Source organism: Liolophura sinensis, chromosome 6 (genome assembly GCF_032854445.1).
Source record: "Liolophura sinensis isolate JHLJ2023 chromosome 6, CUHK_Ljap_v2, whole genome shotgun sequence".
NCBI classification, from domain to species: Eukaryota; Metazoa; Mollusca; class Polyplacophora; order Chitonida; family Chitonidae; genus Liolophura; species Liolophura sinensis.
This window is the reverse complement of record NC_088300.1, coordinates 40023026-40040233: the sequence shown is the minus strand read 5'-3', so window position 1 is coordinate 40040233 and position 17208 is coordinate 40023026. Positions and strand designations below refer to the sequence as shown.

Below are 17208 nucleotides of genomic sequence, written 5' to 3'. Positions count from 1 at the left end.
GAAATGCAGGTAGATTTCTGCCATGTTTAGGCACCTGGCCATTACACCTGTACTGATTCTGCCTTATATGGAAGTTGCTATGACAACATCACAACGACTCAGCCAATCAGATCACATGTGCATCTCCTCGAACAGCTGAAGAGCCAATCAGAAGGTCGAATTTTGAACGTATTAGATTTCTTTGTTCAGGGGCCTTAGTAAACGATTTTACTATACAGGTCGGTGTTACGGCGAATTTTACTACGAGATGAGTGAGAATAGTTGACAGCTAACGGCTAAATTGGCAAAAACACCATTTCCTGAGTACATGCAAAACAAGCTTACATGTCACTGACGTTGCTTATTCATCGCTGGATATCTTTGTGAAGTTATAGCTGGTTTGTTTATCGGAATTTGAAGCACATGGGCAAAGAGACGAGATTCGGTATCGGAATTGACAAAACACTACAATTGGGGGACATCGTATTCACCAACTTGGTGTACAAGAGGCAGCAGCATAACGTTTCACGGTGCTATTTTTATCTGACAACGAAACATTTTCCCATTTCGTCATCATGATGGAGTATTTCAATCCGGAGGAAGTGGATGCACTTTCACTGCAAGATATGATTGATTGTGACATCAAAACAGACATCGACAATTTGTTGCAGATTCAAAACTCGGAGAAGATGAGTTCGCTGGAGTACTGTTTACAGCAGATAAACAGTTGCGATGTCGGCAACATCCACAACAACAATAACTTGGAATATACTCCATTAAATCTGGATATTCCTATGGATACCAAAAATTCTTGGGGCACGTCAGAAGCAGAGCGACTTCATCAGCTAGTGGAGGTGGAAAATACCGACCCCAATTTGCTAGTTAACCCTCAGACTGGAGTGCCAATACACCATGAACAGATGGAGAGTGAATCAGCTGCAACTTTATTACCTCGTTTGTCCATGAACATTCAGACACCGACAGTCGTGGGACTTATTTCTGCCACACCACCTCAATTCATAACAGAAACTACTCTTAATTCAATGACAACGACAGGCAGCAACTCGCCTTTACGTTTGTCGTCGGCTACCAGCGGCCATGCCGTAACGTTCTCTCAAAGCAGCCCGGCTGGACAGGTCAGAGAAAACGGTAATATTCAGGTGGAAATCGGAATGGCATCGCCTTCACAAACTAACCCTGTCCTGCTTGAACAGTTGCAGAATCCCATCGGGTTACATTCGCCAAGGAAATTGCAGTGTGTTACCAACACACATCTAACCAGTTTTTGTAGAGCAAACGGAAACCTATCGGCAAAACGGACGGTGGATACAGAGGCTGAGCGCGTATACGCCAAACCTGCTTATTCCTACAGCTGTTTGATTGCTATGGCCCTGAAAAACAGCAAAAATGGCAGTTTACCTGTTAGTGAAATTTACCATTTTATGACGTAAGTATTTATGGGTTTTTTCTTCAGTAATTGGCAAGTCGCTGATATATTTATTTATTTATTTGATTGGTGTTTTACGCGGTACTCAAGAATGTTTCACTTATACGACGGCGGTCAGCATTATGGTGGGAGGAAACCGGGCAGAGCACAAGTGAAACCCTCGACCATCCACAGGTTGCTGTCTGACCTTCCCACTCGATGATATAATATAAAAAAGAATAATTTTTTGTCAGAAAGATGTATAGCCAGAAAAACTAGTTTGTTTACACGATGTAATAATACTACGTAGGTAGCGGAATTTTTTTTCTTTTCACGCCTTTTTTTTCCCCTTTATTTGAAACATTTGTGAACATTATATGCAATTAATTATTCTTTTTTCTTTGGAAAAGGCTTGGTCTCGTGAGTGCTCTGGTTTATCATTCAGATATACTCTCCATCAGTTAATTAATTAAAAGCTCACAGTATGAAATGTAAATTTCCAGTGAACCATGTCACCTGTCCTTTCTGCGCCTCTAGTTATATTTGGCTGTTCTTCACTATTGGGTGTCAACGACGTGTTGTTGTAGTTCAATAATATGACATAATGCGCCCCCAACCCCCACACCCACCCCCCGTGTGCTTTTGTGTGGAAGTACAATTGGTACATCCAAGGTAGTAGAGATTTAACTGAGCACATGCATTTAAGCTACAGGGGCATTTCTAGGATCAAACATGATCATCAAAGGAATATGAAAGCCTAATAATGTCAAATGAGGAATGTAAGGTCCAACACATTAAAATTGCTGTTAGTTGAAAGAAAGCCGAAAATTTGGGAATGGTCTCATTATATCCTGTCCTGCGAATATTAAAGTTGTCAACATGCACATGAATGTGCTATGTTGAAGGAGAAAAATATTTGCTTTTGCCCCTGAGGCACATACCAAGGTACTGAAAGTTACTGGTTCACATAGAGGTAAAAAAAATGACTGCTTTTATGTGGGCAAGGAGAATTGCTAATACCAAGAGAATGTCACCTGTTTCCCACGGTCATTTTTGCATTTAAGCAAAATATTTCCGTGACAGGCAGTTATTAAAGGAAATGTTTGGAGGTAGAGAGAAAGTGAATGAAAGAGATACTGATTAAATTTCTGTTCATGTTAAAGTGGTGAAGTAAATGACATGCATTGAAATTGAAATGCATGTACATGTTATTAGGAAATACTGCCTCATATTGTACATGTATATGAGATTGCAAGCTTCATGTGAGTAAGTTCTTAAAACAGGACCATACAAAGTATAAATTTCATTATGAATCCTGAACTTGATCTTACTGCAGAATGAATTCAGGTTTGCAAGTAACATGCCCCCCTCTGTTGACCCTCTTGCTTGCACCAAGTACATCATGTTTGCACGTGCTATCAGTTGACTGGCTGGATCAATATAATGCAATGTGTTTGTGTCTACCTGTAAACTGCAGACATCTGCGTGATCGGGCAGGGTGTCCGTACAGGCCCCTACATATACGGTCAATATCATGCATGAGTCATGTTTTGTATCCCTTATGTGGGACACTCTGAAACTTGTCACCACAGGTTAAGGGTACATGTATATAACTCACCTATATCCAACATACGGAGCTCAAGTGGCTAGTTAAAAAGAGAAAATACCATGCGATGAAAAAAAAAAGAGTCATAAACACACATTATCAGTGCACAAATGTATTGTGAGAACAGCTCTTCATACTTGTGCAGTAAAATATCAGTCAAATATGTAAATAAATAATATTTACCTGAACGAATAAATAGCAAATAAGTTGATCGAAATATGTACATTCATGTTAATACATGGAGGAAATGTGATCTGAGAGTTCGACTCTTTTTTTCTTTTAGTTTACAATTTGAATGAAACAGTAGTATGCAGTGCTATCATAAATTGGATAAGGTAATGATTAATTAATTCATTTATCATGTGTTTAAATATTATAGTAATCTCACTTCACTATTGAGTTGACAATGGTGTGTTTGTAACCCAGTAATAAGCATGCGATGTTAAAGGTGAAACATGGCCAATTTCTGTGGTACACTTTGTTATATTTTTCAAAGATTACAAGTGTACGTTTTATACCCACTAAATTAAATACATATAAACTTGAACTCCGCCATTAAGATTTTGATTTTATGCAAGTCAGATTGCAGCCCTGGGCTGTACATGCATTTTCATTGACTGCACCTGCTTGTAAAAAAGATGTGTAAATAATGCAAGATTGGAAAAACAGTATGATACAGTGTATTTGTAAATAAAAACAAAATGTAAACAATGTAGACCACCTATATAGGAGTATTTACATCGGCTGAAGAACCGAACAAATGCTCACAATAGAGAATGTTCTAAGAAACTTACTTTTGCCATTGAGACCCATGTTAAATTATTAGCACAATGTAATTATTTTTACTGCTCTCAGTCTGCTTAGTTTGTGACTTACATTGTGACTTATATTCTGACTTACATTGTGACTGACTAAATCTATCAATAGGCCCTACACTTGACTGTAGTAACTCTGATTTGATTCTAGCTGCCATCATTTTTAGAAAATCCAGAGTGCCGACAATAAATATGATTTTAGACATACTGCAAAAATGAAACATAACTGTGTCATGCACTGAACATTTACAATCATTATATAGTTAGGTTTTCTGAATTTATGTTGCCTTGCTAAAAAAGATGTTGCCTTATTTATTTATTTATTGATTTGATTGGTGTTTTATGCCGTACTCAAGAATATTTCACTTATACGACGGCGGCCAGCATTATGGTGGGAGGAAACCGGACAGGGCCCGGCGGAAACCCACGACCATCCGCAGGTTGCTGGCAGACCTTCCCACTTATGGCCAGCATGAGGATAGAGCCTTATAATAGTTGTACTATATTATTGTAAGTAAATAAAAGGTTACAAAGTGTGTGTCACAAAATACACATTCACACACATGATGTGGTTAGAAATACAATGTAAGCAGTGTAGTATAACAATGTTCTCATCGTTGTAAAGTTGTTACAAAAATGCTTCTCACTGTAAATATCTGTAGTAGCAAGTATACAAATGAGTAGAGTTGATATTGGGTGCCTCATTAAAATATGATTTTTAAATTGTATATGATGTGACTTACTTTATTTATTTGCAGGTCTAACTTTCCCTACTTCAAGACAGCACCCGATGGCTGGAAGGTATGCCTAATTACAATCTTAATTAATGAAAAGTGGCTTTTTTTTTTTCTCCCAGTGCAGAAGAGGTGAATGAACCTTAAGGTATTCGGGGCTGATGACCTATCTTTAACAAAAGTGTTACAATTAAAACAGGAAAAACTTCTCAGACAGATTTGTAGTCAGATGGTCCACAAACTGTTTGTATCTGCCTTGACCTACATACATATGCCCTTTGACCTATGCAGCTTTAACAGATGTGTATTGTCTGGAACTAATATTATAATGTAAAATAATACTGTAATATTAGTACCAGGTATTGTAAGATCAGTATCTTCGGCCAATTATCTCTCGGCAGAGCTTAACTTGATTCTGGAAGATTGCTGGGAAATCCCCACAACATTCAGGCGTTATTGCGATTTTTCTGCAAACAGGTCTCTTTCATCACAAACACATGTGCAAATTATGAAAGCTAGATTAATTAAATTGGATAAAATGGATATTTTTAGTCAACATATGATCTTGTGTGTGTGGCAGCCGTTGTCCTCTCATGTAGGCGATGTGCAACAGTATCAATATGTATGGTGTAAGCTGTGGGGCATGTAAACCGTGGATATATTTAATAATATTACAGGTTTAAATTTATAATGAGTAGCAAACCACATACATAGTTCTGAAGAAATAGAAATAGTCTTAACAGTGTAGATGAGCATTTTGAAATGGTGTTATGGTTAAAATAAAAACATCAGATCTGTTTCAGCCATTTTAGAATTAATTTGATTTTATGACATGAAAAATTACATTACATGAAAAAATCTGGTTTAGGAAGCATTGAAGCAATAGGAGTAGAGATTTCCAAGTAAATCAGTGCCACTAGAAGTGCATGTTATCTGTGGAATTGTTTATTCCACAGATGTAGTTTTGAAGATGATCCAGTGAGCTGGAGCCACTTGTATAATGTCTAATATGCAGATATGTCACACATAGTTACAGTATTTATGGTGATGGAGCACACAGTGGGAGATGCACCTGTGTGCTGTGACCATGCAGTTCTAATGAAGGACTCGGTAATAATTGCAATTTATCTGTCATAAAATTTACATTGAACGAACATTTTCTTCTCCTTTGGGTCACATTTTACTCATAGTATTTTTAAAGTCCAGGTGCTTGGTGCAGGTTCTGAGATCTGATATAACCTGTATGTAGACATTTGACTGATCATAGATAAATGAGCAGTTTATTCACGTGTTGTTGTTTGACGGACAAGATACATGGACTATTGTTTTCTTGTAGAACTCGGTCAGACACAATCTGTCACTAAACAAGTGTTTTGAAAAAGTTGAGAACCCAAACAATACAGGAAACACACGCAAAGGCTGTCTCTGGGGCCTGAACCCTGCTAAGGTGGAGAAAATGGAAGAGGAGATTGTCAAGTGGAGGAAAAAAGATCCAGAGTCCGTGAAAAACAGCCTAGCTAACCCAGGTAAGGCTGATATGATTTTAAATATTAGATATATGTAAGGACATGCAAAGACTCAGGAGTACACTGTGTACAAATCTGCCCTCAGGTATCACATACCATAAATCACAAATGTCTTGTGGCCTTTTGTAAAGAAATCTTTAATCACTGTACAAGACACTCCCCACCCCACCAAAAAAGACCCCCTCTGCCCTTCATCCTCGCCCACACATCCATACCCACACTCTCCTATACCCATACGCTGTACAGCTGGAATCCTATGGAATCAAAAAGATAAGCAGTTTGACCAGATACTGTTTAAGGATGTTATATTCACTGCAAGCATTTGTATGGATTTATATATACCATAGTTGTATATTTATAACTTTTACATATTTTGTTTTCAATTGATACAGCTGATAGCAGTTATTTTTATCTTTGTAGTCTTTGATTATCTTTATTGTACATGGATGTTTAGTGAGACCATTCATTTAGCTACATGTACATGTATACATGCACGTTTCCATGCACCCAGCTTGATGCTATTTCAGACTGCATATACATGCAGGCCTATATATGTACATATATGTGCACTGACCTCAAAACATTGTGTTATCTATGTAGGTCAAACCTACCATGTTATGGTTATATTTACTTTCCATTGACAAATGCCTATGAAGGGCATCCTCCCCCTGGCCAGCCATCATCCTGCCAAGGTTATTCACCATATGATTTATACCTATATATATATATAAGTCTCAAGGTTACAACTGTAATGTACATGACTTCACTGTTTAGAGCATACCTCAGTCCTTAAATTAAAGGAGAAGAAAATTTAAATATCAATCAAATACCATTGAAAAGAGTATGCATTTCCTCGCAGGTGCATGCCATAAAAAACATTCTAATATGTACCTCGAGTTGATAAATTATAAATAAAGTCAGCGACAAAATCCGCTGTGGGCGACTCCATTTTGCCTAAGAACTAGTCCTGAAGTCTTCTGTGTTAGGAGGAGAATTGCCATCGGAAACCGCCGAAGTGCAGTTCATACATTTCCAGTAAAACTCTTCTTCCCAGAAGGTAGCGAACAGTACAGTTCGTTTTCCGCTTGACGATGGGGAAACCGGAATGTTAGACGTAGGTTCCAAGTTTACACGAACAAGCCAGCAGTTTTAATGACTCTCATTGGCTGAGAGTCAACACAGCCCCAGCATAAGTTCAGGGTGTTAAAGATGGAGGATGCGATGGACTCAGCGATTTATGCCAGCTTTGCCGTTTTCAGGCTGTACGTGTATGGTCAGGAAAAATGGCAAAATTATGCAGCAGGCAGCACCAGATAGAAAAAAATGTGCTCTTTTCAGCCTATAGTGTCATGTTTTTAAGTTTTTTTCTCCTTTAAGCGTTTGCTATGTCATGAGTGACTCAGAACTACACAAAACTCCTGTACATAAAACAATATCTAGTGTGAAGTCAATGCATGCTCAATGATATTTGGATAAATAATCATGGGGAATATAATATATACTCTTGTAAATCTTGTTGTGTGTATGGTATTATTTTTTTATATGTCACTGATATGGAAAGTTACACTGGAATCAGGGTCAAAAAGCTGTTTTAAAGTCAGATTTGTTCAGAATAATTCATTACTCTAAAATTGTGAGTTGCACAAGGATTTTTATTTTAATACTAAGAGTTTTCTTACACCTTCATGACAAATATGAAAATTAGCAGTAAGGCCCATTAGTTTAGATTTTACTTCAAGAATAACACCAGACATTCATACTGAGTCTTACCCAAGCATAAGACATATTTATGATGGTGGTGCCAGGTGTACAGTGGTTACAACTGTGCAGTATTACATACCTGTGAAAACTATTACTGGGGATGACTCACGCAAACGTGTACATATGTGGCGTTAAATCATGATCTGTTTAAATAGGACACTAACAGTATATGTACAGTATATCTGCGGATGACTTATTATTTGAATTGCTTTGAGTTAATGTCAATTGTTTTTCGTTTTTTTCTTTTTTTTGAGCCAAATTTGAATGGCTTGAGTTTTAACCATGATGGTTTGTATGTGACTGTATTTTGGCATAATTGCTATTTGCCACTTTATACATTTCATAGCGTGTTGCAGTATAAGTTTTACATGTATATAGTGCTGATCTGAGGGCCACTGCATAACTGAGATTGTGCATTTTGTTTATTATACAGTGCTTTGCTGTTCTGTTAATGTCAGCAATACTATGATACTGCAGATCTAGTTAACAGTGTATACTCCAGGGCCTGTATATAGGCCAGATGACTTCTGTATGCATATGCTGGTTTAATTATGCTATTGATTTTGTGTCTGTCTCCTAACACCATTAGTCCTGCAGTTTGCTGACCACTGACCACTTACCACCTGTCTGCTGAGAATAGTCCTTTGTTACTTCTGTTACCAAGGTGACAACTGGAACAACACCTGACAGTTTTCAGTTAATTATGTTCAGGTGAAAATGTGTTACAGTTAAACTGCAGCTTCTCTATGGGTATTCTCTAATTGTCTGACAAGGGAACCTGACAGTTCTGCCATAAATATAAACAGCACATGTGTACCTCCTTTGCCCCTCCACCACCTTTCCCCCTCCACCACCATTTCCCCCTCCACCACCACCATTCCCCCCTCCACCACCATTTCCCTGTATACATGTAGTCCATTGATGATTCAGGTGCAGTGACACATGTGGAATTTCTCTGCAAATTTAGTTTCTAAGTCAAAAAGTTAAGGCGTGTGGTTTAATATACTCAGGATATGTTTTGTACTAATGTTTAGTATTTTGTACAAATGAATAGATCAAATTATGTTCATGTTATGATAGATAAAAAGAACCAGTTTGCTTTCTAAAAAACTCCAAAAAAGGGCTGTACTGTTGAATATGTGACTTACACGTAGCTGTTAGTATATCTAACCATTATTAAGGTGTCTTAGTATAAGTGATATTTTATGAGCAAACATAAAACATTAATCAATTAAAGGTGAGGAAAATTTAAATATCGAATAACATTGAAAAGAGTATGCATTTCCTTGCAGGTGCATGCAATAAAAAACATTTTAATATGTACATCAAGTTGATAAATTATAAATAAAGTCAGCGACAAAATCTGCCATGGGCGACTCCATTTTGTCTAAGAACTAGTCCTGAAGTCTTCTGTGTTAAGAGGAGAATTGCTATCGGAAACCGCCGAAGTACAGTTCATATATTGCCAGTGGAACTCTTCTTCCCAGAAGGTAGCGAACAGTACAGTTCGTTTTCCGCTTGACGATGGGGAAACCGGAATGTTGGACGTAGGTTCCGAGTTTACACGAACTAGCCGGCAGTTTTAACAACTTGCATTGGCCGAGAGGTAACACACCCCCAGCATAAATTACAGAGTGTTAAATATGGAGGACGTGATGGACTCAGCGATTTATGCCAGCTTTGTTGTTTTCAGGCTTTACATGTATGGCGAGGAAAAATCGCAAAATTAGGCACCACCAGATAGAAAAAAAATGTGCTCTTTTCAGCCTATAGTGTCATGTTTTTAAGTTTTCTTCTCCTTTAAAAATGCTACTTGTTATTGCCTTATACAGTGGATTAAAAAGCGTCTGCATATATTATGTGTACAACTGATTATTCATGCAAGAAAGCATGACATTAACAAGTAAATAGTCCCATTCATGCTAAATACATCATATGCACATGTTGCCTGAACACTAAGCTCTGTGAAGTACACAGAGGTATTATTCTGTTACAGTCACATGAGTGCATGCATATTCACTTATGTATGATTTGAATAGATTTGTAATTGATACGCTCATGTGTTGTAAAGGGTAGTGTTTTCAGTTGACATGATAAAATCTTCTGCACTAAACTCTTCATAAATATGTGTAACAGTCAGAGCTGAATTCTTTACAAGGGCTAGCTATTTCGGCAGCAAACTGGTTGTTTGCAGTATTCAACTGTAAAACAGGTTTTCCCAGCCTACCACAGACACAGCTGTGAAATCTACTCAATGTACCTTTCATGCATGACTTGTTACAAACAGGGCAGTCAATGAGAGGGTCAAGAGGGTGACTCCACAAAATCACGTAATTTGGCCTGCCCTGTGTGTATTTCAACTTCATGTACTCAATGTGTGCTTTTTATTGACATACCTCTAAACCATTATTTAAATGTTGTTAGTTCATTTTGATTGAATGGATACTGAAAACTGAAAGTTTCTGTAGCACTTGTATAGTCTACCCCTCATGACCCTCAGAGCTTCACACTATAGCCTGTTGGTTGGCCATGGCAAGTGTGCTTTATCTGATCTAGAGTTCAAAGAGCGTAAGAGGTAGGGAGCAGTTATTATTCCAAGCATGTCATACTCAGCGATCTTGAAGTATCTGGTTTGACCTAAATAATTTTAAATAATTTGGTAACACATTCTTTAAGACAGATAGGAAGCTAGAGAGCATGTGATCTCCTTAGTAACAAACAGCATGTGTGAAGGAAAAGGTTATTGCATAGGAAAATGCCTATTTTTGAATCGCTGTCAGTGATCTTATATGCATTGTATTTGTATAATTTTCAGATTTCCAGATAATCCGAGTAGTTTTGCAGTTTTCTTGATGCTATTGTGTACAACTAAGCCTTACTGGTCTCTAGTGAGGTGGCAAAAAGTGACCTTTTCCCATTTTTGTTTTTGACATGAAAGGGTGGTCAGTGACCCCCAACTTCCAACCGTCTTTGAGAATAACTGAGGGATTTTAAGTGATTATGTTCTGTATTATTTGACCCTTTGATGTTGACCATTTTCTGACAGTTAGCTGAGTAATGACTGTATTTTTGACGTTGACTGTATTATTTGACCCTTTGATGTTGACCATTTTCTGACAGTTAGCTGAGTGATGACTGTATTTTTGACGTTGACTGTATTATTTGACCCTTTGATGTTGACCATTTTCTGACAGTTAGCTGAGTGATGACTGTATTTTTGACGTTGACTGTATTATTTGACCCTTTGATGTTGACCATTTTCTGACAGTTGGCTGAGTAATGACTGTATTTTTGACGTTGACTGTATTATTTGACCCTTTGATGTTGACCATTTTCTGACAGTTAGCTGAGTAATGGCTGTATTTTTGACGTTGACTGTATTATTCGACAGTTTGATGGTGACTATTTTCTGACAGTTGGCTGAGTAATGACTGTATTTTTGACGTTGACTGTATTATTCGACAGTTTGATGGTGACTATTTTCTGACAGTTAGCTGAGTAATGACTGTATTTTTGACGTTGACTATTTTTCGACAGTTTGATGGTGACTATTTTCTGACAGTTGGCTGAGTAATGACTGTATTTTTGACATTGGCTGTATTATTCGACAGTTTGATGTTGACTATTTTCTGACAGTTGGCTGAGTAATGACTGTATTTTTGATGTTGACTGTATTATTCAACAGTTTGATGTTGACTATTTTCTGACAGTTAGAATATACTTCCACATTCCAGCTGTTAAAAGGGAAAATGTAGTAATTATTTTTATTAAGCCTTTGGAAAGTGCACCTATTGTGCCAAAGAATGCATTTGACAGATAAGGTTGAATTCTGTTGCTGTTTAACTTTCACAAAACTTCCTTACAATAACACTTGTGATCAGATGAAATGACGATCATATGTGATTGGGGAAATTTGCAGTTTTAAGTTTTAAATTTTCAACACACTTTATAACACATGTAGGATGAAGTAAAGGGGAAAATGTTGTTTCCTATTGAGGCAGACAAATTACACTAGCTCAGAAATCTCTAGCTTTTAAGTTTGATATTTTAAGTTTGATATTTTATGATATTAAATTTGAATTATTGCTTTGATACGAGTTGTTAGATCATTGGGGATGTCGTCCCAACCTCCAGAGAAAAAAACCCCATTCAGCCACCCACATGATATATTGTGTTTTTATTGTTGCAGAGAAGTTAGAGCTGATAGAATCAGGACGTGCAGGGTCTCCTCCATCCCAGTCACATCGCCGTCCTTCCCAAACCTCTGAGCATGACATCACAGATGTCAACAGCGATCAATGTGCCCAGCTACTACTCACATCTGACGACAATCCGTCCAAACCTAAAAGTGTTGCTGAGATGTTGAGTGTGGACATGACAGGATTGGACTCCAGCCTTGCTTTGGATCCAGTACTCTCCGAGCTTGCTTCTCAGGTAAGGCCTTTATCATTGCTGTCATTGGGGTCAAGTTAGTGAATGCTCTTATTTGGGCAAAAGAGCCAAAAAAAGAAAAAATAAATAAATCAGTAAATGAAGCATTATTTAGAAAATATTGTGGATGTGCATGTACATCATTTATACAATGGTTTTCTTACCATGTTTGTGTGAATTTGTTGACAGAGTGGATTATGGGATGATGACCTGACCAGTGACCTCAAGTTAGATGTGCCTTTCTCCTCCTCTCCCCTGACCACCTGTAACTCACCCCTACTGACACAGCCCTCACCTTTATCAGGTAGGTTTTTGGTGCTTTCAGAATTTTCAGTATCAGAATTGCTTTTTATACAATAATTTAAATGCTACTTTTTGAGGTTTGTTTTTTTTATAGTTTTTTACAGTTGTTGTGGCAACACATGGGGTTAAGCACTCTCTGACCGAAAGTTTTGTACATTATCACTGTGAAGCAATCATGTTCTCATTCCCTATAGTTGGGTAAGGACTGTGTTTTCAGGCAATTTGACATTGACTGTCTTATTAAACAGTTTGATGTTGGTTATTTTCAGAGAGTTTGAACTCGACTTAATCTTCAGGCAGTTGGATGGTGACTGTATTAGATAGTTGTAAACTGATGTAAACTATCACCAGACAGTTTGATGTTGAATTTATCACAGATCATTTGATGATAACTGCAGGTATCATCAGATCGTTTGATGTTGACTGTATCATCATTTTGGTGTTGACCATCATCAGATCATGTAATGTTGACTGTAGTATCAGACAGTTTGATGTTGATTGTACCATCAGATAGTTTGATGTTGACTGTATCATAAAACAGTTTGATGTTGACGGTTTCATCAGCTATTGACTACCATCAGAAATTTCTTGTTGACTTGTTGACATCAGCTTGATGTCTGTATTACTGTATCAGATGTTGACTCTAACAGCAGATCATTTGATACTGACAAGTACAAGACAGAAAACAGAAGCTTAGAAATTTTGCTTCTACTATTTTGACAATAAGTGCATGTTTACAAGCCTGTCAGATGGGTGTATGATTACATGCACTATCATCTGTTGTCTGATCCAGGACACACAGACTATAGTGTATGTTCCACACATGTGCTTTGTTCACGCCAGACAAGGGATGGGAAAAGGGGCCATCTCCCACTCGCTTGATTTGTTCTCTGTACATGTGTATAGGGGGTTCCAGCTAATGGGAGCAGGAAGGGGCGGGTAATGGGCCGTCTCCCACAGCCCTACTTCTCCTGCTGGCTGGGACAGTTGCGGGGACAGCACTACTGGCTGTGTTGTTGCTTTTTGTATGTATCCATGTATAAAGCTTCCCTTTTCAAACTACTCAATGCTTTACCTTGTTGTATTTTTTTATTGGACTGTGAAGTACATGCTTCCTATATGCTTCTCTGTGAAGGCCTTGGGGGAAGAACAGCTCCCTCATTGTAAATTGACTGAGCTACCTTCAGTAAATAATGATATTATTGTTAGATTATTAGAAGTTATTGCTTATCATACACATGAAGAAGATGGTGTGTTTTCTAATTTACAGGGTTTACCAGCTGTGACAGTACCATTCAGGGAAGCTATGTGTACACAACCGCACCATTCCACCTCATAGAGCAGTCCCCAGTGTCCAAGCAAATCACCATCTACACCCAGACGCCCAGCAGAACTTTGTCTGCTCAAACATAATGACTCGTTTTCATCTAGTCAGATGTATTCCTTTTCTAGGAGAATATGTGTTTTTGTTGTTTAAGTTTTTCATGTTTCACACTGTATAAGCTCAGGCAGCATTAAGAGGGAAATTGGTACTGTTTTTACAGCTGTTTTAATGCCTATTTGAAAGTGTGCTTTTTTAATTGAAAACAAAACTGAGAAAAATTCCACTGATTTTTAATATATTGTCATTAATTGTGTGTGTGTGTGTGTATATGGTGTGCAACAATTTTTTTCAAGGTTTTTGAGAAAGTTTTTTTGAGTTTTTTTATCATAAGCTCATTTTACATGTAGCATCTAAGGTTGTCCTCATGGTGTGTATGCCAGTCCATACTTGTCTTTCTACTCAGCGTTCACACTTCCCTGTCAAGTGCTTGACACTCCCCTGTCAACATGCTGCGCACTCCCCTGTCAACATGCTGCACATTTCCCTGTCAACGTGCTGCACACTCCCGTCAACATGCTGCACACTCCCCTGTCAACGCGCTGGACACTCCCCTGTCAACGTGCCACACACTCGCCTGCCAACGTGCCGCACACCCCCTGTTAACTTGCTGCACACTCCCCTGCCAATGTTCCGCGCACTCCCCTGCCAACATGCCACACACTCCCCTGTCAGCGTCCTGTACACTCCCCTGTCAGTGTGCTGCACACTCCCCAGTCAACATGTTGCACACTCCGCTATCTGTTTGTTTATCTGGTCTTTAGGTACATGTATGCATCTAAATCACTTCCAAATTTTGCAAGTTTTGGCATCTTCATTACAGTTTTGATCAGTGCAAATATCTCTCTACTGCTTGATGTAAAACAATTCCAATTACCAAAGCTAAAACAAATTTTGCAGATATTCTCTTGCGGAAACAGTGCATTTATAACAGAACAGCACTAAATCCAAAACAATTAAGAGAGACAACTCCTTGGCAGTGAGAAGTTTGAGTGTTGATTTTTGGCTAGCATGACTTGATGAGATTGGTGTATGCACATTTGCATGATGTTAATGAACATGCTTGCATTTTCATGTGGGTATATACATGTATGTATGGAACTTTAACTTTCATTACTGTTTTGTATATTGACACTTACATTATTCCATTACTAAATATCACCAAATAATATAAAATAAAATTTTTTGTTTGGAAACTTTCTCATAACTTCACCCTATGCAATACAAGACATTGGTGCTGTTCACAAAGTGTTATGTTGACCTGTATATTTTATCAAATATTGATTTCTGAGAACTTCTATTGTTGTGAAGGGTGAGGGCACATAACTTGTGTATACTTTTCTACCCAAATTTCTACATATTGTGGATCAGATCCAACATTTTGTTTGCCGCATTGCCTTTCTTGCATTTATCTTTTTTATGCTCAAGTTAATAAGTAAAAGGCAACATTGAAAATGTAATTTTCAAATGCTACATATAGTCTTAAAATTGTTCTGTAATCTCTTTTTAATTGCTTTAATTTGTTTTGAAGTAAATGTTCTTTATGCATTCGATGTAGCGCTGGCACTATGACATTGACATACATCGCATAAGACGAGAAATTTATATGAAAGCTTACTGGAATTTTATGGAAAAAAAACCCCAGCAATATTCAGCAATTTTGTGTTAATCTGTTGCAACAGATGTGTTTGGATCCCTTTTAGGATGAAGAAATTATTGTTCGTTATTGGTGCATCTATATATTTATTTGTGCATTTTATTAATGACTTTTGCTGTACACTGATCTCTTCATTGGGAAATATAGATTTCCTGGTATTGTACACATCATTGGAAATGTCTCTATCTGACCTCTGACCTGTCAGTCAGGTGCAAAGGCTTTTCTGTAAAGCTGGTACATATACATTTGGAACATAGAACACCAAATCTCTACTGATGAGTTGTGTTTTTCCATTGTCCGGTATCTGTGTCATTAATGGCCATAAATACATTGTCATTAATGGCCGTAAATGCTGTCAACTGTCTTGTTAGAGCTGATCATGTAATAGCTTACTGTAAATGTTCACAGTGTAGGTGAACAACCACTTATAGTAAGCAATAAGACTTGTGTGAGCTGTTAACCTCTCAGTGCTTTGTGAAACATTTCATAAATGCCTGCAGGGGCCAGAATTCAAAAACGCCATTTCTGACTTGAGTCAAATTTAAAACCACATCACAACCCTTAGGTTTTCGTGCTGAAAGATGAAATTTTGACACATTTGTCTTTTTGATAACAGTTAAAAGGTAGTCACAGCTTTAATGTCTAGTGTCCAAAAATAAGTTCTAAAATATTATTATTCAATAAGTTTTGACACAGGTCAGAAATAGCTTTGTAGAATTGGCCCCAGAGTTGTTTCTTTGAAAGTCAAGTAGTAAATGTTGGCTATTTTAAGTGCTTTGTTTTTTGTTTGTTCCCTCCTTTGTTTGTACATAAAAATTTATTGTGTGTCTTTTACTCTGAATGTTAATGAATTCATACTTTTTAACAGTGAATGTTCAGATAAAGTTCATTGTCTAGGTTTGTAACTGTATGTAATTATGATTGACAACTTGATGGGCAGCAATGAACACAGAAATATCCGTGTGCATTTCATCACTCAGTGATGTAAATTATCATTTATATTTACCAAATGTAAAATGGTAATTGTGACATCCATTCCCACCTTACGAAAAAAAAAAAAAAATGATTATTTGTGCCTCTTTGATGTAAGTAAATTTTGCTGTTTTGTTTCACCTTGGTGTGAAAGAAAAAGTTGGTATGACCAATTTATGATGTATATAGAAAGCTAGTAAAACTGCCAATCCTTAAACATCACTTCCAACTCTCGTTTTTTAATTGTGTTTAATATTCCTTTTCATCAGTCTGTGTGTCAAGCGGAAGGTACCAGTCTGTATAAACAGCATGTCCTATACAGTGTTATCTGACAGACGGAGTTGTGTCCCTTACTGTTGTGCAGAGACAGGTTCCCCGTCATATGAAGGTGTTATTTGCGTTAATTGCAGTGGGACAGACAGCAGCATCAAAAGATGACGCATACCCCTGGGACAAAAACTTGACGCAACCCAAACAGCACATGCACATTCCCACGTTGACTCTGTCATGTCTACAAGGTTTCAGAAAAATCCAATTAAAACCCTTGGAAGGGCAAGGCAGACGCTGTTGGTTGTGGGCTTGTTGTGAAAGCAATCGAGTATTGAGGTTTAATACAC

At 37.6% G+C, this 17208-nt stretch overlaps 1 protein-coding gene across 1 annotated transcript; it reads left to right on the top strand.

Moving 5' to 3' along the window:
* Positions 1–246: 246 nt before the first annotated feature.
* On the top strand, positions 247–16803 carry LOC135468006 (forkhead box protein N4-like). The gene is made up of 6 exons (XM_064746001.1): positions 247–1426; positions 4585–4627; positions 5897–6086; positions 12037–12281; positions 12468–12582; positions 13852–16803. Exons 1-6 carry the CDS (start codon positions 555–557, stop codon positions 13992–13994), a joined length of 1608 nt encoding a protein of 535 aa, XP_064602071.1. The 5' UTR covers positions 247–554; the 3' UTR covers positions 13995–16803.
* Positions 16804–17208: the final 405 nt, after the last annotated feature.

Bases quoted from the DNA above. Each gene is read 5' to 3' on its own strand.
- LOC135468006 (XM_064746001.1), top strand. From the start codon at position 555: ATGATGGAGTATTTCAATCCGGAGGAAGTGGATGCACTTTCACTGCAA. The intron at 4,628-5,896 runs GTATGCCTAATT...GTTTTCTTGTAG, and splicing joins CAGCACCCGATGGCTGGAAG to AACTCGGTCAGACACAATCT. The intron at 12,282-12,467 runs GTAAGGCCTTTA...ATTTGTTGACAG, and splicing joins TCTCCGAGCTTGCTTCTCAG to AGTGGATTATGGGATGATGA.